General features: G+C 35.5%; 1 protein-coding gene and 1 pseudogene across 2 annotated transcripts; both read left to right on the plus strand.

The window, feature by feature from the left end:
- The first annotated feature begins 10,317 nt into the window (after positions 1-10,317).
- Positions 10,318-11,727, plus strand: LOC147381082 (transcription termination factor MTERF8, chloroplastic-like). The gene has a single exon (XM_086430865.1). The coding sequence runs from the start codon at positions 10,597-10,599 to the stop codon at positions 11,581-11,583; it is 987 nt and encodes a 328-aa protein (XP_086286991.1). The 5' UTR covers positions 10,318-10,596; the 3' UTR covers positions 11,584-11,727.
- Positions 11,728-18,559: 6,832 nt separating this feature from the next.
- Positions 18,560-21,811, plus strand: LOC147381083 (putative E3 ubiquitin-protein ligase RHC1A pseudogene; annotated as a pseudogene). The gene is made up of 2 exons (XR_015174781.1): positions 18,560-18,720; positions 20,528-21,811. The product of XR_015174781.1 is annotated as a putative E3 ubiquitin-protein ligase RHC1A pseudogene (transcript).
- Positions 21,812-23,142: the final 1,331 nt, after the last annotated feature.

Consider the following 23,142-nt stretch of genomic DNA (forward strand, 5'->3'; position numbering starts at 1 on the left):
TCGCGAATGAGAACTCTTCTTTCTTAAGTGAAAAATATGATGAATCCTTTATTGTAGATCTTAACACCTTAGTTGATGGTTTCACTACATCACTCTTGATAATCTTTGATTTTGAAGTTCACCCTCAACTTTAGGATTTGATCTATTTTGGTGCAATCCATCCATGTATTCTCACGAGACCATGCAGGAACGTTGTTGAATTTCTCAAGTAAATTTATTATTCTTCTCATGTTCTGCTAAGGAAAATGTAGTACCCATTTGCACTTCTTAAGTGTACTCTTTAATTCCAATATTTATTAAGTTTGATTAGTGAGCTCTAAGTCAATCCTCATGTTAGATATTATGCTCAAATCATTATTACACGTATGATAATCAGAAGCTTCTATATTTTATTGGAATTGAAAAACATTGATTGACAAACTCGACTACTGGATTTAAAGAATGACAAAAATTGGATTGAAACTCAAAGAAAACTCAGGGACAATTATCTACAAAGAGAGAAGGTCCTTTTGGGTGGATGGACTACTTGAACTTAACACTGGTACTTTGACTAGACGACTCTTTTGACGGGCCCAAAATGACATAGATGAGGATTTAAAATATTTGGGACCAATTATCACCCGATTGGAAGTAAACCAAGGTTAACCATTGACTCTAAAGGTTTGACTCTTAACCACGTGATTAAAGTTTCGATATAGAATAGTCCAAGTTCGATGGGAAATATCGAATTCAAATGCACTATAAGTCTATGGTGATCAAGAAACTGAGAAAGATTAGGCACGGGTCTACCCCTGATTGGGATTGAACCTTTGATCAGACAAATTAATTTGGTCCTAAAATCGAATCTTTCTATATAAAGTGGTCTGGATCTTTAAAAGTGAAACCAATTAGTCCAACTGATTTGGTATTGATCAGTTTGATCCACTTGTCCATTGGGTCAACTGGTTTAAGTGGTTCAAGTTAATCAGTACATTTCACCGATTGGGTAGGACCGATATTGCGGGTTTTGTTTGATTATTCTGGATCAGTCTGCCCACCTACCTGTTGGTTGGATTGAATAAAGCAACCCAGGAACACCCATAGTCAATTCGGGTCGTGACCTATAGGAAGGCTTCTAGACTCTAGGTTTACTACGTGCAATGCATTTTTATCTAGCCACCATTGCCCAAGTACACCTATATACCTCTCGATACGTGGTGACTTGGTTTGATATACCGTATAGGTGATAATCTAAAACCTCAACTCAATTCTCTGAAGTCAAAAAGCCAGTGTGATCTTCAGTTGAGAGGTGGCGCACAATGCTGAGCAAGGGCCCATTTAAATACCTCTCGTCTAGAATAGACGTAGTCTATCCCCCTCGTACAGTAGGGTACATCGGGGCAAGATCTTGCTTAGGCACCGGTTTTCACCAAGAAGTGCAATTGATATACTTGGATTATCTTTTATATACCTATGGGTACGAGTCAAGAATTGTAGCTTTCATAAATGGTTTGGCATCCCACGAGAGGACCGACCACGTACTAGTACTACGTTGGCAATCGGGACATGTGACTGTATGGCTCACAATAGGTAAAAGGCTCAGGTCGCTCCAGCCTGGGTGCATCAATATATCTCTCAGAATCACCTGATCAGACGGTATTGATGCCCCAGTTTGATATACCCTAAGGTACGTGACTGGAGTTGTGATTTTCATGAATGACATCGCATCTCCAAAGAGATCGGGCCACGCACTAGTGCCACGTTGGCTAAATGGGACGTGTAAGTGAGTAAAACAGCAAACGTGCATGTGGTGTGTGCAAAACAGGGTGGGGTGTGCCCGGGACCTTTTTCAAACAAATGGGCCCATAGATCCAATCAAACCAATCATACATTTAATCAAAACCAAAATCATTCATATCATATGAATATTCAATTAAGATCACATTATTCCCATCACATAAGCACATTAACATTACGATTAACATCAATCATGTATTTCAAGCAAGATCATGGTAAATTAATCAATAAATATGGCATATGATAATGATCAAACAAACATTGCAATAGGCAGAATTTTTATAATTTTTAAGGTCCAATCAATGATCACTTTTGGGTGATCCAAAATAAATCGAGATTCTAATAGGTGTTACATTGATGATAGAATGACAATGGTTGAGATGAGCTCACTCTCAAGAACATTAATTGTGCCAACATTAGATAAATTCAGAATTTCTGTAAATTAGGAAAATACAATCTGAACTTGCATCGATGATATCTAAGGCTTCCGGTAACGAAATCGAGTGAACTCAAGTTCTAAATTAATCTACTCGATGAGATCTACATTTTATTAAAGGTGCCTAGACTTAATTCTCACCAGAATGTTCTGTAAAAAAATTTTAACGTTGCTGTCCCAACTTTCATTCAGAAATAATTCCAGATTTACAGATTGAACTTGTATCGATGATATCTAAGGCTTCCGATAATGAAATTGAGTGAACTCAGATTCTAAATTAATCTACTCGACGAGATCTACATTTTATTAATAGGTTCCCAGACTTAATTCTTACTAGAATATTCTGTAAAAAAGTTTTAACGTTGCTGTCCCAACTTTCATTCAGAAATAATTCCAGATTTACAGATTGAACTTGCATCGATGATATCTAAGGCTTCCGATAACGAAATTGAGTGAACTTAGATTCTAAATTAATCTACTCGACGAGATCTACTTTTTATTAATAGGTTCCCAGACTTAATTCTCACTAGAATATTCTGTAAAAAAGTTTTAACTTTGCTGTCCCAACTTTCATTCAGAAATAATTCCAAATTTACAGATTGAACTTGCATCGATGATATCTAAGGCTTCCGATAACGAAATTGAGCGAACTCAGATTCTAAATTAATCTACTTGACGAGATCTATATTTTATTAAAAGGCTCCCATACTTAATTCTCGCTAAAATATTCTCCAAAAAAGTTTTAATATTTCTGTCCAACCTCCATCATTCCATCATTTTCATAGGTTAATTTGAATCTTTCATTATTTATGAGTCATCAAAAAGTGATCCTTAATTGGAAAAAAAATGCAATACCCAAAATCATCTACAGTCAAGATAAAAAAATAAATAAAGAGAAAAAATAAATAAATTAAATCCAACTAAATAAAAAAAAACTAGGTCATCTTGGCAATGCTCCCATACTTGGGGTTTTTCAAGTTTGATCCTCAATAGTCCCCAGCGGAGTCGCCACTGAAAGCGCCCTCGATCCGCGGGGTGCGCGGATCCGCTTTTGACCCTTGAGGTTTGGGAGTCGCCACCTAGTTATTGTGGTCTAGGAACCAAACTGACTCTAACCTGGATAAAAAGAACTAATCTACCATAAAAAATCTGAATTCGGGGATCAAGTTACGGGGTTGGAAGGTGTTAGGCACCAACCCCGCCCGGCCAAAGCCGGTCTCTACTAACTTCCCAAGTAAATTACATTGCTAAAACCTAGATAAAAATAAATATAAAAAAATACATACCTTTCCGATAGCAAGGATTTTGCTCCCTCAGATCTGACAAAAAAAATTCCTTGTACTGTACTCCCTTGCTTCATTCTGTCTCCGGATTTGACTTCGGATCTCCTAGATCAAGGTATCTCTTTATTTCTGAATTTGAACTCTTCAAGTTTGTTGCAGATTTAGGGGTGTTTTTGAAGGGATTTTAGGGGTTTTCTAAACTAAAATTGAAGGGGGGATGTTAGGTAAGGAGTTGGGGCTCCAAAACTAGGGTTTATGGGAGGCTAGGGGGCTTCTAGACCTACTTCTCTTAGGGTTTATGATTTGATACGAAAATAGGGTGTGAGCACCTCTATTTATCGATGTTTTTAGGGGTTGATTTGGATAGAGTTAGTGTTTAATTAGAGATCTTTTAATTAGAGTTGTGTTTTAGCTAAACTTATTTTAGGTAGAATTGTGTTTTAATTAGAATTGTTTTAGGTAGAATTGTTTTTAAGTTAGAACTCTATCAGATAGAGTTATTATTTAATTAGAATTCTATTATGACTTTTGGTCTTATTTGATTGACTTTTAATGTTTTGACTTTAGTCTTAATTGATTGACCTTTAATATCTTGACTTCAATCTTGCTTAATTGACTTTAATTTTGACTTCAGTCTCACTTAATTGACTTTAATACCTTGACTTCAGTCTTGCTTGATTTACTTTTAATTTTTGGAGAACCCCCTTCCATTATTTCTTTAATTCTTTGGACCCCCAAATGGAGGGGTCCTTAAATAAATATCTCACGAACCCTCAACAATTTTGCCTGAAAGTCCGATTGATCGATTTTTTAGGTTCAAATTTTTTTATTAATTTCATCAATGTTTCACTTTAATTATTTAATATTTTATTTATTAATTTCGAATTTTTTAATTATGAAAATTGTGAAATTACCGTTTTACCCCCGGAGAGGACTTTTCACGTTTCAAGTCGGGTTTTAATGTTCTAGGATGTTTTAGAATCGGATTTTCGTAAGGAATTCAATGAGAATGTTGGTTTGTGTCATTTATGAAAATTTTTATGTGAAATGATTGTGAACTTTATGAGGGGCATTTTCGTAATTTTATCAAATTTTGTTAAAATTGGTGAAATGATTTATTTGGTTCCAATTTATCATTTTATATGTTCGAATGGGTTTTCCTAAGCGTAACGTAGGCTCTAACGTTGTTTTGAGGTTAGGGGTATTTTGGTACTTTGGTCAATTTTTAGTGATTTTTATCGTGAAGCTTCTTTTTGGTTTGCAAGATGATGATTTCTATGTTTCTAGGGTCGTATTTTCCTAGCGTAGCGTGGTTTCTAAGGTTTTGTCAATTCGAGATACCTCATCCGGATTTCTGAAACACATCTGGTAACAAAATAAAGCAATAGAAATAACATCCATCATTGGGAATCATTGCGATCGGGTTGACGCGTTGATTAATCAGGCGGATGCAAAAATGGGGTGTCTACACATACTGACTTGTCAAGAGTATTGGATCAAAAGATCCAAAAGTGACAGAGGTCATGTTGGAAGTAGCAACATTTTCGACACAGTCAAGTTCAATTTTCCCTTGACGTGCCAAATCCATAAACTTCTCTTTGAAGACGAAGCATTTTTCAATCGGGTGACTAATCACCCTATATAGTGACAATATTTCGGATCATTGTCGCGACCTGCTTCCTCGGGTCATTTGGGCACTGGCAGTTCAATGATATTTAATTTCAACAGCTCTTCGAATATGCCCAAGACATCAGCATCAGGAAAAGGGTATTCTTTTGCCTCAAGCTCTTTGAGAGTTTTCCAAGCTTTTCATTTTTCTTGTGTTGAATCAGCTCACGGCTGATCTTCTCTTCTTTTACCTGTAATCTTGACAGGTTTGCTGGTGGTGGTAGACAAGACTTCTTTAGTTTTGAAGGACTTGCCATCCTTCTTTTCCTGTCTTCGAGCCTCGCTGTGGTGTGGAGTCTGATACACAACTATACTTTGTTCCATGTCGTGGGCTCGAGTAGCTAGCTCTTCGAAAAGGTGTGGCTTGATTCCTTTTAAGATGTAAAGGAGTTGTCAGTGCATCCCTTGAACACATAATAGCAGAAGATTGAGAAAGTCGATCCATACAATTGAGAGAAAGATTTCTCCATCTCTCGATGTACTTGATAATTGGCTCATCCTTCCTTTGTTTGACAGCGGCGAGCTCCACCATACTCACTATTCTTCTAGTGCTGTAGAAGCGGCCGAGGAACACTCTTTCAAGTTGATCCCAACTGTCTATTGAGTTGGGTTCCAAATCAGTATACCAATCAAACGCATTGCCGCGGAGGGAGCGAACAAATTATTTCACCATGAAGTCTCCGAATGTACCGGCGTTGTTGCAAGTTTCGATGAAGTGGGCAATATGCTGTTTTGGATTGTCTTTTCCTTCGAACTGTTGGAATTTTGGTGGTTGATATCCTGCTGGAAGACACATTTGTTCGATGCGTTGAGTGTAAGGTTTGGAGTAGACCAATGAGGACTATGGCATGCCCCTATACTGAGCACGAATGGTGTCAGTAATCATTGCTTGTAACTGTTGAACGGAAAGTGAGGCAATAGACCCCTGTGTGGGTCTCGCGTAGCTTTACGTTAGCCAGCATAGTCTTCTCGTTCTTCTTCACGCGGAGTCGTGTACGCTTCAGGAGTGAATTTTAAAGGATGCGAAGGTCCAGCATTTGATTTATTCTCTTTGTCTTTATGCTCTAAACGACTAACAAGGGTTGCGATCTGAATGTCTTTGTCTTCTATTACTTTTGTTAACTTGTTGATGGTGTCTGCCATCTGAGCAACTTGTTCCTCCATCGTTAGCGCTCTAGCTGTCATCACTGCTCTGATGGATGTGTGAGTTTGTGACAGAGAAGTAATCGATAAAGATCTAGACGATCCCTTGTTTGACTTCGAATCTGATCCAGAATCTGATGAGTCGTCTTCTACCACGTCTGCCCACGATTCTTTCGTGGTAAGTGCCGTTTTTGTGGCACGTTTCTTGGAGTGATGCTGGAGAGGCCCCATTAGCTTGATTCCACCAGTCTTTGTCATTGTTCATGTCACATGATGATCGCGACTAATAACCTGATCAGATTCAAGATTGGAAGAAAGGATTTTCTTACATTTCTCAGTAAAGGCAGATGCGATAGCGTTGACGTTGCGAGATGCCATCGATGCTTTAGGTGAGGTTCTTGCAGTTGACTAAAATATGAGAGGTTGAGATCGTCCCACCGAGCGTGCTAGAAATTTGTCGACAATAAATTTCAACGGATCTACCTCGAGATCCGTAAAACAAGATCACAAATGATTTTATTGATTTTTGATGAAAAGTGGATACAGATCTCAGTATTTCCTCTGATTAACAGTCAAGTACAAAAAAATAGTGACGATGTATGTAGCTTTTCTTCTCTCCGTGCTTCGCGTTTTATCTGCTGAGAAGGTTGCTTGGATGGTGGCTTTGCTTTGTGCTTGATCTTCTGTAGGGGCTTCTGTAGATTTTCTTCTCTCCGGGCTTCGCGCTTTATCGACTGAGAAAGTTTTCTTGGCTTCCAGAGAAGGGCTTTATGCTTGATATTCTCTTTAGTCGGAGTTCAGATCTCTGAAGAACTTTTGCTTTGTCTCTGGAGGAGGGCTTGAGAGCTTCTTCTTCTCTAGAGGGAGAGATTCTGTCTTCTGAGAGAAAGTGATCCAGATCCCCTCTCAATGAGAGAGGCTCTTGTATTTATAGACTTAAAAGTCATTTAGCTTTCCAATTATACCCCCAATTTAAAGAGGTTTAATTGATTTATTTAAAAGGCTAAATTTGTCCAAATCCCATTAAGGATTTTATGGATTATTATTGGGCCAAACTCATTTATTTATGTATAAAGCCCAATATTTAATATGAATCACTTGATTTAGTTTAGATCATAGGCTTTATCTACGAAGATCCAAACCCAAACATATGAAGGCCGTCCCGATTAATAGATCCCCAATTTAGACTTGTGGGCCTAACTGTGAGGTTAAGGACTTTATTTTGACTTATAAAATTTATGAGGGCCTCTTTAAAATTTTGATGCCCACAAGATCTTCCGTCGTCATGAGAGCTGCCAAGAACAAAAAAATTTACACCTTATTGAGTCCTATGGACTCTAGAACCTAGACTTTCCTAAACCAAAAAATAAAAACCCTTTAAACTCGTAGACTTCTCACGACATCGCATTCATTTAATCTACTACAAATTAGAAACTAGTACTAACTATAACTAAATTTGGAAACTGACTATAACTAAAAAAAATTTATGGGAAAGTGCAATTTTGTATCTCAAGGCGTACACATCTACGATTTTCGAACTTGTCATGTCAAAAGAGTCGATTGAGTGTGCCACGTGGCATAGTCAGATTATCACTACTCTAAAGGAGCCGCAGATCTGTACACCTCGGGATACATGGTTCCCTCGGGATATACTTTTTATGGGAAAGTGTAGTTGTGTATCCCGAGGGGTACGGATATACCATTCTGTAATAACCCTATTTTGAGTATTTAAAAAAAAAAAAGGCCCTTTTTACCATTTCTATAAATCTATGGAAATTTTATGCTAAATGTCCATGTTTCTTTCTTATGCACCTGACTCCATTTCAATTGCTGAGATTGATGATTCAAATTATCGAGATCAAGAATTTAAATAATTGAAATTAACATTTTACACTCGTCGAGATCTCTATACAGTTGTACATGATCCTCAAGATCAACGTTCAAATTTTTGAGATTGACCTTGATGTTTGAACATGAATTGTGGAGATTAATAATTTAAATCGTTAAAATGTATAATTTGATTTGTTGATCTCAATGCTTTGAATATCAATCTCATTAATTTGAGCTCCCTATTTTATCAGGGCAAGCAGTATTAAGGAAGAAAGATTTTACTAAGTCGTTAAAATACATTAGTGTCACAAAACTCGGGGTACATTTAGAAATACATCCCTCCAACAAGGTCTATCAAATAATTTTCTCATTAGAGAATCATACTCACATTTATAGGGTGATTTCGGCATAACCCCTTAATGTTTTGGTGAATATTTGAGATATCCCTTGCGCTTTCAAAATGATGAGATAAGTAGAATCTTAATATTAATAATATTTAATTTTAAAGAATTATCGATGACTAATTTTGAAAAGAAAAATCAAAGGTTTTTTATTATAGGATGAAGATGTGGGCTTCAAGGTCATTTTAATTAACCTATCAAACAACAATGGTTCAAGCCTTAAGGGGATCTCAAATATTATAATACCACAACATTATAATATAAAATACCCTAAACTTATGATATAGTAACTAACCCTGTTTCTAGCCTTGAGTTTGATTTTTCATATGAGACTAATGTAAAATGATCGAAATGCCATCATCTTCAATCTTACCTTTGGAACTCATCACCTTCAACTTTTAAGGTAAAATTTTATCCCCTCATCTTCAATTTAGGTATTTTATCCCCTCTTGTTTTACAAGTCCATAAAACATCACATTGAAGAAAAATAACAACTCAGTTCACTTTTACTCGTGTAATAGGTCAAATTTGAAAATATATATATATATATATATACAAAAAATTTTGATTTTTTTTCCTCAGATCAAGTATTTGAAAATGGACGGTCCTTGAACTCCTAAATTTAAACCATTAGATGTAACTGTCTTGATGATGTGGCATACCCTCAACCATTGATAATAGGTACAAAGAGCTACACGAATAATCAGTTACAAAGGATTTCTCCAGACTCATTGTGACTAGAGGTGGCAATGGGTCAAGTCATGTCGTGTTGAGGTAAATGTCTGAAAATTTACCCTACCCAATCTCGACCCATTTAATAATAGTGTCAAAAACTTAAATCAAAACTTGACACATTTATTAAATAGGTGACTTGACCCACCCGTGTAACCCGTTCGATAAAGTTATAATCTTAAGTCGAAGAATAAATTTCATTTCCTCCACCAAAAATAAAATACCATTACAAAAAATAAAGTCACACAACCAATAAATAAATATCGTCCAACATAAATTAAGTATTTTTGAAAAAAAATCAAAATCAAAATTCTTAAAATTTTGTCTTGTATATCATTGTAGCATTGGCTCATGTTTTTGAATGCCACAAGATAAAACAATCTAGCTAGGAAAGTGTTTTTCTTTCCAAAACTAAAATCTCAATCTTTAATTATTAAAAAAATATCTTAAAATATATTTTATATTTTATAAAAAATCTAATAAAAAAAGACTAATTAAAATAGATAATTACTATTACCACACCAACTTTTACTAATATTGCACCAATCGTGTGCAATTCTTTATGAATTACATATGGATTGGTGTACCATTAGTAAAAGTTGGTGAGGCAATAATAACTCTCATAAAATATCCTAAAATAATTGTTGATAGATGAGATACTTCATATGTTAACCTAATTTAAAACGACATGTTAATAACACAATGATTAAACATGTTACATTGAGTTAAGCAAATGGACATCCCTAACCTAAACACAACCTATTTAATAATTTCGTGTCATTTTCGAATCGTGTTCAACCTTGTTAAGATTGCCACCCCTAAGTTGTCACCGTAGATTTCTTCTATAAGTTGATGATAAGGTCAAAAGGATATTCAGGTCATTTTTTAGTCAATAAAGTAAGACCGATGTCAAGGAATTGATGTCATCGGTTCCAAAACATGGGGACGAGTCTCACCTAAAACTTCTTTCTTACAGCTGCTCTCTCGTACTCTTCAATCCCATCCTAAAAAAACACACCACACACTCTCTCTCTCTCTCTCTAAAGTGGAGAATGTGATCACAAAGCTCAGACAGGTAACAATCTTCCTCAGCTCGAACAAAGAAATTGAGAAAATTTGTTCATTTAGTTTCCTAATTTTAATTTTCTGAGCCTAAGATGTCTCGTATTTTATATAAAAGATTAATTCAACTCCATTTACTTGGAACCCCAAAATCTCTCAAATCATTCACAACAACCTCACCAACACCACCACCAATCTCTTCACAACTCAATACCTCATAAACTCATGTGGGCTCCCACTACAAACTGCTCTCTCAAAATCCAAAATGCTAAATCTGGATGAAAACAATCCAAACAAACACGACTCTATTCTCAATTTCTTCAAATCTCGTGGTTTCTCTAATACCCACATTGCTGAACTCATCACAAAGCTCCCTAAGATCCTCCACTCTAGAGTAGATGAAAAACTCAAACCCAAGATTGAGTTCCTCTTAGATATGGGCTTCTCGGGTTCGAATCTTTCGGAGCTAATACTCTCTAATCCAACCATTTTTGGTAGAAGTTTGAGAAAACACTTAAAACCATGTTTTGATTTCCTCATGACATTCGTCAAGACCAACAACGAAGTAATTTCAATGATTAGGCGTTCGAAATGGTTGTTAACTTATGATCTCAAAAGAACTATGGAACCAAATATCACTCTTTTGATCATTCAAGGAGTACCCATTTCTAATTTATCGAATTTGATCAAGACCCATCCTAGAGCTTTGATGCAAAAGGTATGTCGGATGGTTATTGTTGTCGAAACTCTTAAAAAATGGGGCTTCAAACCGAAAGTTCCTTCATTTCTACATGCTATTCGAGTAAAACTTTCTATGAGCGAATTGACTTGGGAGAGGAAATTGGAGGTGTTTAAGAGTGTGGGGTTCTCTGAAGAAGAAGTTATTTGTGCTTTTAAGAGAGATCCGATTGTTATAGGAGTTTCAGAGGAGAAGATCAAGAATGCTATGGATTTCTATGTGAACACTATGAAGTTAGAGCCGTCGATCATAATATCATATCCAAAGCTTCTTATGTATGGGTTGGATACAAGAATTCGACCAAGGTATGTGGTTTTGAAGCTTTTGAAATCGAAGTCTTTGCTTAAGAAAGATAGGAAAATTGTTTGGGCACTTACACGCACTGAGAAGGAGTTCTTGGATTTCTACGTTCTTAAGAATATGGATGAAATTCCAAATCTACTTAACATTTATCGTGGAGCCATCATTGCTAAAGATACGAAATATAGTCGTTCAACTGTGAGTATAATCTAGAGCTTTGTAGTTGTCGAATGCTGAACCCAAAATTTTGATTTGCAACTCTTGAATTAAAGAATATGCTTATTGCTTTAGTTTATTTCATATCATTCTATTTGGTTTGATTATTGTTGTTAGATATTTGATTCTCTTTGATTTTCAGAGTTTGGGGTTCCCTCTGATAATGTCTTACGGGGTATTTCCCATAATCTTTTACTGCTTAGAACAAATTTAATTCTTATCCCCAATGTTTGAATATGATAGTCCCATTGTTTTAATCCTTCCATGTTACTATTTACTTGTTGTTTTGTCCTGATAAAAGAAGCTAAGAACTTAATAAAAGTAAAAACCATCAGTCTGTGATTAATAAAGAGGAATAACAAGAAAATCAAAGGTTCTTTTACTTTTAAAATCACTCCGTTAAATTGCCTGTTGGTGTTCATGCTGGAGGGACATGGGAATGTGAAAGAGGTTTTACTATAATTTTTTTTGGTGTGTGTGGTGAAGCGGTGTCCAACCAAAATACCCAATTTTGACACTGACTACATGTAACATTCTGTTGTGTGCTATTGAATAATGGAGCATTACGCACTTCACAATCTGTTGGGGTCTTTGGTGGTAATGCAATAGGCACATTTTCGAAGGAAAATCGTCGGATTCTCAATTCTAGGGCTATTGTTTTTGTGGTCGTAAGTATTCAAAGAACTTAGGGGTGTAAGGTTTGCAGATTTTGTAGTGAATTGGGAAGGGGCGTGTTGTATTACAAGAGATTACAACTGTTGTACTTGCTTGCGCTTGGTTGGTCATCTTGTCCGACCTTGCTTTCTTCAATGAATTCTTTACTTTTCAAAAAAGTAATCATGGCCTCGACGTTTTGAGTGCATAAAATTGGAGTCAATTTTTTTTAATAAAATCGTATACTAATAATAAAAAAATATTGGAATGAATAGAATCTGCAGCTTTGGGTAGGGTTCTGAACAATGAATTAGGTTGGAAAGACCATTTGACATGAGCATATGTCCCCCTAATCTATGCTCGGTGGAAAATATTCTGTTTATACTTGCCTAATTTGTCATGTTAACTTTGAGCCTAAGAGGTAATTTTCCCTCACAAGCTGTCATTATTATAAGTCTGGTACACCTTTACCCCCACAGGTTTTTTAATCCTTTGTGACTTTCACACTTAGCTCATAAATAAGTTTATATTATTCATGAATCTTGATTATTATGATTTAAGATCTTCCGTGGTCATTAGAGCTGCCAAGTACAAAAAATTTACACCTTATTGGGCTTCCTAAGGACTCTAGAACCTAGACTTTCCTAAACCAAAAAATAAAAACCCTTTGAACTCGTAGACTTCTCACAACATCACATTCATTAAACCTACTACAAATTAGAAACTAGTACTAACTATAACTAAATTTGGAAACTGACTATAAGCTGTTACCGACTCAATTAGAAAACACATTATCTCTAACTTTTATGAATAATAACAAGGAAAGTCAAAACTTGTTGAAAATTACCTCAAATATGTTAAGCTCATCATGAACCTGTAACTTTTCTGTAATGTGGTCACCACTTGTTTAAATCATACTGAACTGTATAATCTTGGTCTTATTGATATAATAAAAATGGCCCAAGATTGCATTGCATCACCCCCTCAGCTGGGAGGAATTTTGGCATTTTGAATTCTTCTTGAAATCTCTTTAAAAGCAATGTTCCCACATCATGTTAGGCTACTTTCAGCACAATCTTGCAAATTAAGTGTTATCACCCTATAAGTTCTGCAAATTATAGAAATTCAGAAGTTTTTCAGATACAATTTGTGGGTCATTATTAAGTTTTTACATGTCTAGTTTGACTAGCATGGGTTGCTGGGTGGATTTGGTTGAAAAGGAACACAATCTTGCAAATAAAGTGTTATCGCCCTTTAAGTTCTGCAAATTATAGAAATTCAGAAGTTTTTCAGATACAATTCATGGCTCATTACTAAGTTTTTACATGTCTAGTTTGACTAGCATGGGTTGCTGGGAGGATTTGGTTGGAAAGGAACACAATCTTGCAAATAAAATGTTATCGCCCTATAACTTCTGCAAATTATAGAAATCCAGAAGTGTTTCAGATACAATTCGTGGGTCATTATTAAGTTTTTACTTGTCTAGTTTGACTAGCATGGGTTGCTGGGTGGATTTTCTTGGAAGCCTCCCCTCAGGAGGTTTTCTTGAGCATTCTTGGGTTGTTATTTTTATTTTTATTTTTTGAGAAAATTATTTTGGGATTTTAAGGGAGTATTTTTTTTTTTTGAAGAATTTGTTTTTAGGTGGGAGTCTGTGTGCTCCAGTCAGTTTTCTCTCTTGTTTTCAAGTTGGTCATCTCGACTGTCTTTTGTACATTCTTTTTGGCTTGCAATAAATTTATACTTATCAAACAAAAGCATGGGTTGCAATTTGGTTTCTTGCATATTTCATGTCTAACATGTTAATCTTCAATTGTCTTATTTCATTACTAATATGCATGAAGGAACGTGTAAATCTTCAATTTGACATATTCTAGCTGATTATCAACTAACCCAGTTGAACTTAAAATAAATGTAAATATTGCTTCAAAAGCATTATCTGTAATTGAGGCCATGTATTGAAAAACCACTTAGGTGCGGAGCAGTCCATGTGTGAGCGAGTCCTCCCCCTGCCGTTGTACCCAATACGTTAGTTTTGTGGTGGTTGGGAGCATTCGTAGGTCCTAGTTTTGTGTGTGTGATGATGATGACAATGATGCAATTAATTCTAATTCTGATGCTTTTACGCTGTGTGGGTAGGTGGATGAGAAGAATTCTACTTATCGAGCTTTTATGTTTTTAATTTTGAGAAATGAAGCTACCTTTAAAGTCTAAAGCTATATTACTCAGATTCGAAACGATATGGCCCCTACACCACATGGTTGGTGGACCCCTCATCAACTCACTGTGTTCGATTATTCATTGAGTTGTATTTAGACATGGTAGCAGTTAGAGCTTGGGAATACGAGATAGATTCATGTTAAGTAGTCATTTTTGGATCAAAGAGAGTGATTTGCACTTGTTGCTTCTTCTGTGATGCCTCGTTAACTCTGACATGTGTGTTTGTATCAGTCACTGGTGTTAACAATTTGTCATTATTTTTCTAGGACAGAATGGTAAAGGGTGACCCCATTATAATCATCTGTGTCGAAATTAGGCCACAAGTGAATTGGAGGCAAACAAATGAGTTTTTCACATTGAATCAAGGAAAATTTGAATGTTTGCTCGGGTTAGGGGGGGTCTGCTAGACAAACATTACCGAATAGCACCCTTTGATGAGAGAGATGCGGAAGAAGCTTCGAGAAAACTAGTGCCAATAAGCAATCAACACAACATAGGTCATTCAAAGGATCTCAAATGACCCACCAAAGCACGAAAGCTACGATCTTTCAGAAAATGGATTCCTATTCGAAGAGTGCATAACCGCATATTAATTCAATGAAAAATTGGGGTTTTTTTTTATAAGGCTTGAATAAGTTTGACCATTTTTGTTTTAATCTTTTTGTTTTTAATATAAGCAATTTTAAATGATTAAAATGGTTTAGTAGATCTAAATGATTTGGGTGAGATTAACAAATGCTTTAGGCAATCTTAATGAGGATAAGAAATTATTTTCAATGAGAGAATATGTGGTTCTGGATAGAATTGAATTAATGAATATGATTTATTGAATTTATACCAAATCTTTGGGCCATGGCTTCTATGCTGATGAAATATTTTTTTAAGAATTTACTATATTTACTATTAAACGAGAGAGAGAAGAGTGATTATTGTTGATATTAATCAACATTGCTTAATATTTTCTATATTTTTAAATTTTAAAAATACATTTGTATTACTTTATCTATAATTATAATGAGAGAAGGATGAGTATTTTTTATGCCAATTTACGTTAATTAGTTTCAAATTACAAAAATATCCTTACATTACGTTCGATGGTGACACAATGAATTATAAAAGCTAAAATATCAATCGAGATTAAATTTCAAAATTACTGTAACAGGTCAAAATTTTATAGCATGGATCCTAATTCCACATCATGGTTTTAAAACTTGTTTTGACGTCTGATCTTGTCAAGTTGTCTTGGACGAGTTATTCAATTTATTCGAGATTTAAAGCCATGTTCCTTAGAGGTAAGACTTATATTCTTAATATTAGGGTGCAACTTGATTCAGTTTGAGGTCAAATTAGAACTGAACCAACATAGGTCGGTTCCATTAGGTAAGAACCAGAACCGAACCAAATTCCATTGGAATCAAACCAACCCAAATCGAATTAAAGTCGATTTGATTCAAAGGATTGCCAATATTCTATAAATTGTAAGTAATATTTTTTAATGAAAATACAAACATAAAATTCCATACAATAAATCACAAATCTATTCATAAAAAATCATTAGTTTATTCATAAAAGATCACTAATCTATTCATAAAAAACCATTAATTTATTCATAAAAGATCACTAATCTATGTCCTAACTCCAAAAATAATTCATAATCATTATTATATATATATATATATATTGCATAGGATTCAGTTCTTTCGATTCTATACAAGTTTGATCCCATAACCAAACCAAATTTGATCCCATAATCGTAACTTGTTCCAAATAGAACCAAACCACTTCAAAACTATCAGTTTGGTTCGATTCTCGGTTTGAACTGAATCAAATTGCACCTCTACTTAATATGAGCGTCCTTCGTACTTGTCGTCACCTCGCAAATGATGTTAAATAGACATCATTTGACTTGTGTCAAAGTATGTTAGAAACTGATCTCAAGAAGTGATGTCACACCACATAATTGTTAGAAAAAGTTACACTTGAAAAATATATGATCCCACAAACTGATACAAATCCAGCATGTGTAGTAATATTCATGGAAGTCATCCCAAGACGTAATATCAAGACCCACAACAGAGCTCCAAATGACTACAATAGTGACACGTGTAGACCAACAGAGTCACCACATGCCTAGAGTTGAACACACTTTCCAATAAAAATCTATCTCTGTAATCGTCAGATAGTCGTTCACCAACAAGTGTCAACATGCAGAGAAACAATCTCAAGACCTGACATCAAATCACATGAACAATTAGGAATATAATATAATAGGAATTTGAATGATTAAATCAAAGATATTCAAAAAGATATATAGAATCATCGTCTCTTCTAATCAAAATTCTGCCAAATTATCATTGACTTGACCGTGGATACATTTTCCATCCAAAAACTGACGGATCCCAAGGAAAATGAACACTTTATGATCTACAAGTTTGCCAAGGTGTGACTCAGCGTATCTGATCCAGCTCAATTGATTTAAATTGGATTTAGTAGGTGATTGGCCGATCCCAAAATCCGATTCGTAGAATACTGCTACAATGACTTCCAGGTTAAAATCAAGAGTCCTGTTAATATGACTCACCAGCTGGCATACTAAAATGACTCCATGACGTGGACAAGTTTGGGCACCATAGATCTGTATATACGATAGCACTTTCCCCATAAAAAATGTATCCCGAGGGAACTGTGTGTCCACGTCATGGAGTCATTGCAGTATGTCACCTGGCGAGTCATTTTATCACAACTCTAAAATCAAATATTATTATTGAAAACTAATATCTCGTACAATAGGTGTGCAACCCAAGCACGTTATCTTTAGTCTAATCTGATAAGGCTCATTTTGACATACCCTTCCACATTTTGGGTGAATGTTTGAGATACCCTGTATTTTAAAATTTGATGAAATCACCCTTGACCTTGGTCTTCTCTAATATATTATTAAAGAAAAAGGTTAAAAATGCCCTTATCATCTTAAAACCAAAAAATAAAAATAAAAAAAATAAGGATGGTAGACATTCCACCCCCCTCCTTCATGTTTTGGCCAATATATTAGAGATTTCATCTTCAATTTTTATTTTATTTTTTAACTTGCTTTCAACCTTCAAACCTCAATAACAAGATCAAAATTTTTGAAATCCACGTATTGAAAATGGGGTTAATTTGTTAAAAATAATTTATCTTGAGAGTCTAACTTCTAAAAACTTCTAAAAGATGATAAAATTTTAGTATAAACTCACCTTTAATAGTTAGATTATCTCTCCTCTACCTTCAAACCTCAAGAATAATATAAGATTTTGCAGAAGAATGAATTTTAGGTAGAAAAATTAAGGATTTTGTAAAAGACATTAATTATGATGCGTTGGAGACGGAATTGAATAGGTCAAAATAGTTTACCCTAGAAGTAAATAACTTGAAGATTTAGGTCATTTTACATTAATTTATCATACAAAACCTAAGTCAAGAGGGACATGTCATCATTTTAAAAACACATGTATCTCTAATATTGAACAAAACATAGGGAAATACTTTTAAATCATCCAATTTCTTATCCTCGTCTTTAACCTTGAGATCCTATTTGAAAGAGAGAATATTTTTAGACAATTATAAATAATAATAATAATACGGAATTCTAGGTAGAAAAAGCAAGGGTTTTTATGAGGGATTAAGACGAGGTTGGAGAAGAGGGATTGAAAAATTAGGTTGAATAGATTAAAAATAAGTTAAGAGAGGTTTAAAAAATAACAAGGGTGTAGAGGTTGAAGGTGGGGACATTTAAGTCATTTTCATTAGTCTATAAGAGAAGTCCAAGGTCAAGGGGGCATGTTATCAGATAGAATGGATAGTTGGGTATCTCAAATATTCACCTAAAAGTGGAGGGGTACATCTAAATCAGCACTGATAATAAGTAGGTTGACACAGTGGAGTTGAAGAAACCTGATTATTTAATCTGATGCCCCCCCGTTGAGTACGTGGCAGTTGATTATAGGTAGTGATCAATATTGATAGATATCGTAAAAGCCACGTCATCCTTACACGTGGTAATAAAATACGTTGACTCTGCGGAGAAGAGATTAACAACGACAATCCAGAAAAGATCAGACTCGATATTCCAGAGAGAATGAAAGAAAGTCTACACCTTTCTTTCAGAGTCTCTGCTTCAAACCAAATTTCTACCCCATATTAGGGTTTCGATGAAATCTCTCTTTATCCTTATCTGAGATTAGATTTCTCTATGGAAGTAGCTTGCTTTGAGATATCAAGGTATCTGATCTCAATTTTCACTGTCAATTAGTGTTTCTGTTTTTTTTTTTTTTTTTTAATTTTTAATTTTTAATTATGTATCTGAGTTTTCTAGCGTTTTTTGTGGATTTTATTGTTCAATTACATTTCATATATATTGTTTTTTTTTTGGATTGAATGTATTTTAGTTGAAATTGGGGATCTTTTATCTTTATGCTTTTATTTTAGGGGGTTTTGATTGTTAGGTTCCAAAACTCATTGATTTGAGATGAATTATGGAACATATGCTGGTGTAATTGAGACTGATTTTGTTAGTTGTACCTCTCAAAATTATATTGTTTTTGAATGTTATGTAGGGGCACTTTGTTGAATTCTTTTTTTCTTTTTCTTTTTCTTTTTTTTCTGATAATTTAGGGTTTGAAGGCTAATTTATAGCCCTATTAGGTTTAATCTCTACAGTACAGAGCAATCCGTTTGGTATGACCATGTGTGTAGTACTACCTATTCTAGATCTCACAAATGGTGAATAATCTTGTTAATATAGACTTTCTGATTAGTGGACGACACTTGGGATGTCATCTTGACCAAAAATCAGTTTGATTCGATAATTTTAATCAGCCAAAAAGAAACATGTTTTCTGGACTCTTTTTTGTATATTTGTGGCCATCCAAAATGATTATAGTAGGTGGGATGGTTAGGATCACTCGGTGACGCTGAATTTCAGTAGAGGAGATCTTCTCAATGAGTCCATAGTTTGAACTACTGTTTTTATAGGCATGTGAAGCATACACCACACTAAAATTCCATTAGGTGTAAGGGGAAATGTAGAAATGACTGAGGTATACACCTTACATTAATGTTTCAATTCTGTTTTAACACTATATATTAAACATTTGCATTTATATTCTATTTCTCAGAAAAAAGTTGAAGAGAAATGTAGTGGGACTCCATGGGACGACTTCACTAATATATATATTTTTTTTTTAAACGTATTTCTTGTTAAAGTATAAAATAGTATCTTATAGTACTATTAATTATGTGAGTAACTTTGGAATTTTAATATGTGGATTTGAAATTTGAAGTTGGGAAATATGTGCTGCTTACCCTAATTTTTTATTATTAATTATTAAGCTATACTAGGACATGTTAACTCATGTCTTCCCCTTTCCTCCCAAATCTTACGTTAATTGTTTTGAGAGGAATTTGGTCTTGTTACATGTTACCTAAGTCTGTATAGGCATTGGTAGGATACATCATGGGATAACATTTACAATAAAAAATGAAGTTTATGATTCTAGTTTAGCTTGCACTTTCAAGCGTTCAGGTGGTATAGGACTTCCGTAAGGAGTTTGAGGGGCAAGATTTTATCATTTAAAGAGTACTAGAGTTTACCCGTGCCGTATGCACGGGCATCCTCTTTGGGATTGGGTAAAAGAGGAAAGACAATGAAGTTGGAAGGGGTATTATTGGAAAAGGGCGAAGAGTAAAAGTAATATATAAAGTTGGAGGGGTACTATTGAGAAAAGGGTAGAAAAGGAAAGACAATAAGGTCGGAGGGGTATCCTTGGAAAGGGTGGGTAGAAGAGGATAGGTAATAAAGTTTTGAGGGGTATTATAGGAAAGTGGAGAAGAGAAAAGAAAAGATAATAAAGTGGAGAGTTTTCCTCGGCATTCGTGGGGGCGATTAAATCTCAACCCCTACTTATGTGGGGGATAAACATTGGGAAGTGAACCGTTGTGTTTTATTATATAGATATTTGTTTTGTATTAATGTATTGTTTTATTCCATTAACTTTACTTTTGATTTTTTTTTTGGGTGAACTGGTAGCAATTGAGCAGAGTACAGAGTTGGAAGAGAAAGAAGAGAATAAGGATGTCGAGCAGCGGGACCACTCATTGGTGTTACAGATGCGAGCGTCGTGTTCGACTCCGAGGACAAGATGCGGTTTGCCCAAATTGTGATGGAGGCTTCGTGCAAGAACTTGATGAGATGGAGGGCGGCATTAGCCCACTAGATTTCTTCGGGTTAGATTCCGATGACGATCACGACCAAAGATTTGGAATAATGGATGCTTTCTCGGCTCTGATGAGGCAACGTTTAGCTGGGAGAAACCGTAACCTTGATATCCGAGGAAGGTCCGGGCTGGGTTCTGAACAAGATACTGGATTCAGCTCTGGTTCTTGGTTGGTCTTCGGTGGTCAAATCCCAGTTCGGATGTCTGAAAATCGTGGGATTGAAGTCCTCCTCAATGGTGGTGGTCCAAGCGGTCTAAGACAATCTAATATTGCTGATTTCTTTGTGGGTTCGGGACTCGAAGAACTAATTGAACAGCTCACTTTGAATGATCGTCGAGGGCCTCCTCCTGCAACTCGGTCTTCGATTGATGCAATGCCCATAATAAACATCTCTGAGAGGCATCTCCGCACCGATTCACACTGCCCTGTATGTAAAGAAAGATTTGAGTTGGGATCTGAAGCACGTCTGATGCCATGTAACCATATATATCACTCTGATTGTATAGTCCCGTGGTTGGTTCAACACAACTCGTGCCCTGTTTGTCGCCTCGAACTTCCACCACATGGATCTAGTAATGCTCGTAGTAGTAATCAGAGTTCTACTGAGGGGAGTAGAAGCAGCGGTGCTAGTAACAACACAAGTGCGAGAGAGAACAGTTTGGAGAATCAAGGGAGGCGTAATCCTTTATCGTTCTTGTGGCCTTTCCGCTCATCAAACTCAAACACTCGCCACGGGGAATCAGGAGGAAGTAGTTCGCCATCCAGGCATGAAGATAGTCATCAGATGAGTTATTCTGGATGGCGTAATTATTAATTAAGGTCATCGATGAGTTCGGAGACTTGGTTACTTGTTTTTTCTATGCTATCTTTTGCTGTTGTAACTCACTTAGCATCTCCAGTTAATGGACATAAATTGCTCTAGTGCAAGTGGTTTAAGAACTTGAACCTGCAACCCTTAGTTAATTGGTACCTTTTTTTTTTTTTTTCTGTAAATTATTATGTCGTGTTCTTTAATGTCCTATCTTGATAGTTCTGGCCAAAAATGTAGAACATATTTTTACTTTTTTTTTTTAAGTGCACCTAGTGTTGAATGACTTATTGTGAATGATTTTAGGGTGTCAATGGGGGTACCCAATGTATCAAAAACTAATTACTTGGTTTTGGGTCTACCCTAGCATCATGGATCTGATTATTTTTAGGTCTGGTTTTGGGTAAGCATGATATAGGGGGATTCATTAAGAATTGGTCTCCTCCATAAATGTACTTTAACGTCTGATTTTATTTGCCATTCATTCGTCTCAATCTCAACTGCAACAAGGACTTCAAAACCTAATTTTCTAAGGTCGTATGATTTCCTTGAAGAATTCATTGTTGGTATCAACCATCATGTGTTAAAGTACATGTCATCTGATTGTAACAAGTATTTGTAGAATTGGTTCTCGATCCGAGAGTTTCATACCCATAACTGAAATGGATAAGAATTGGAAACAAAGTTTTATGTAGGTTTTGATTCAACTAGGTACAAATGAAACCAAACTGTTTACACAGAAAAGGAGAGAATGTACATAGTGAGCGGTGTTCAGTGTTCCTCAAGTCATTTTGAATTCTCAAGGAATTTATAATAATCAAGAAAAGCAGAGAAAGTAAGTTGTTGACTGTCCAGCAGTTGGTCAGCTTTTTTTTACCTTCTTTTAATGGAAAGATATCAATTTTATGTTTGGGTTTTGATTTTGTTCCAACTTTTTATGTAAAATGCTCTTCTATTTAGTACTACCGGTTTGTGGATTCTTCTTCTTAGTGAGATATTTGTACATGAGAATTAGATAGAGCAGTCTCACCAATATAGATCTCATCCATCCATTATCAAGCCACACTCAGTTACAAAGCTTGCTTCAGACTCAGGCCAATTTATAAAATAAAATAAAAAATCAAAAGGGCCATTTGGGTGGCAGGGCGGGGGAGTATTCTCGGCTTGAAGGGACTCTAGGATTGCCCTTAGAGTTGGGCACAGGCCCAGAAAATTGGTCGGTCTAGCCTTAGACCAGATCAGGCCAGGAGCCTCTGAGCATATATATATATATATATATATATTACTCACTAGGCACCTGCACAACTCCTCGGTGCATGCTCTGATGAATCCAGTAAAACTTGTAGTGTCCTAACACGTAGCATACCATCATTATCTGGAGATGTTTGCTTCAGAGAATTGCTAGCAGGCACACAGTTTAAAACACTAGCTACTCAGACGAGTTTTCCAATGTGTTATATCTCGTTCAACAATGAGAAAAATGAACCGTGGTTTTAAATCTGGTCCAATACGTTTGACTTGTCTATCCGTCTCATTGGGGGATGATAACGAGACATATCGGATGAGTTGTCTTGGCCTGGGACGAGATTCAAAATCATGAGCAGGCAGCCGTGCTTTCT

The sequence above is a fragment of the Akebia trifoliata genome, unplaced genomic scaffold (assembly GCF_017979445.1).
Source record: "Akebia trifoliata isolate Shusen 1 unplaced genomic scaffold, ASM1797944v1 Contig00767, whole genome shotgun sequence".
NCBI classification, from domain to species: domain Eukaryota; kingdom Viridiplantae; phylum Streptophyta; class Magnoliopsida; order Ranunculales; family Lardizabalaceae; genus Akebia; species Akebia trifoliata.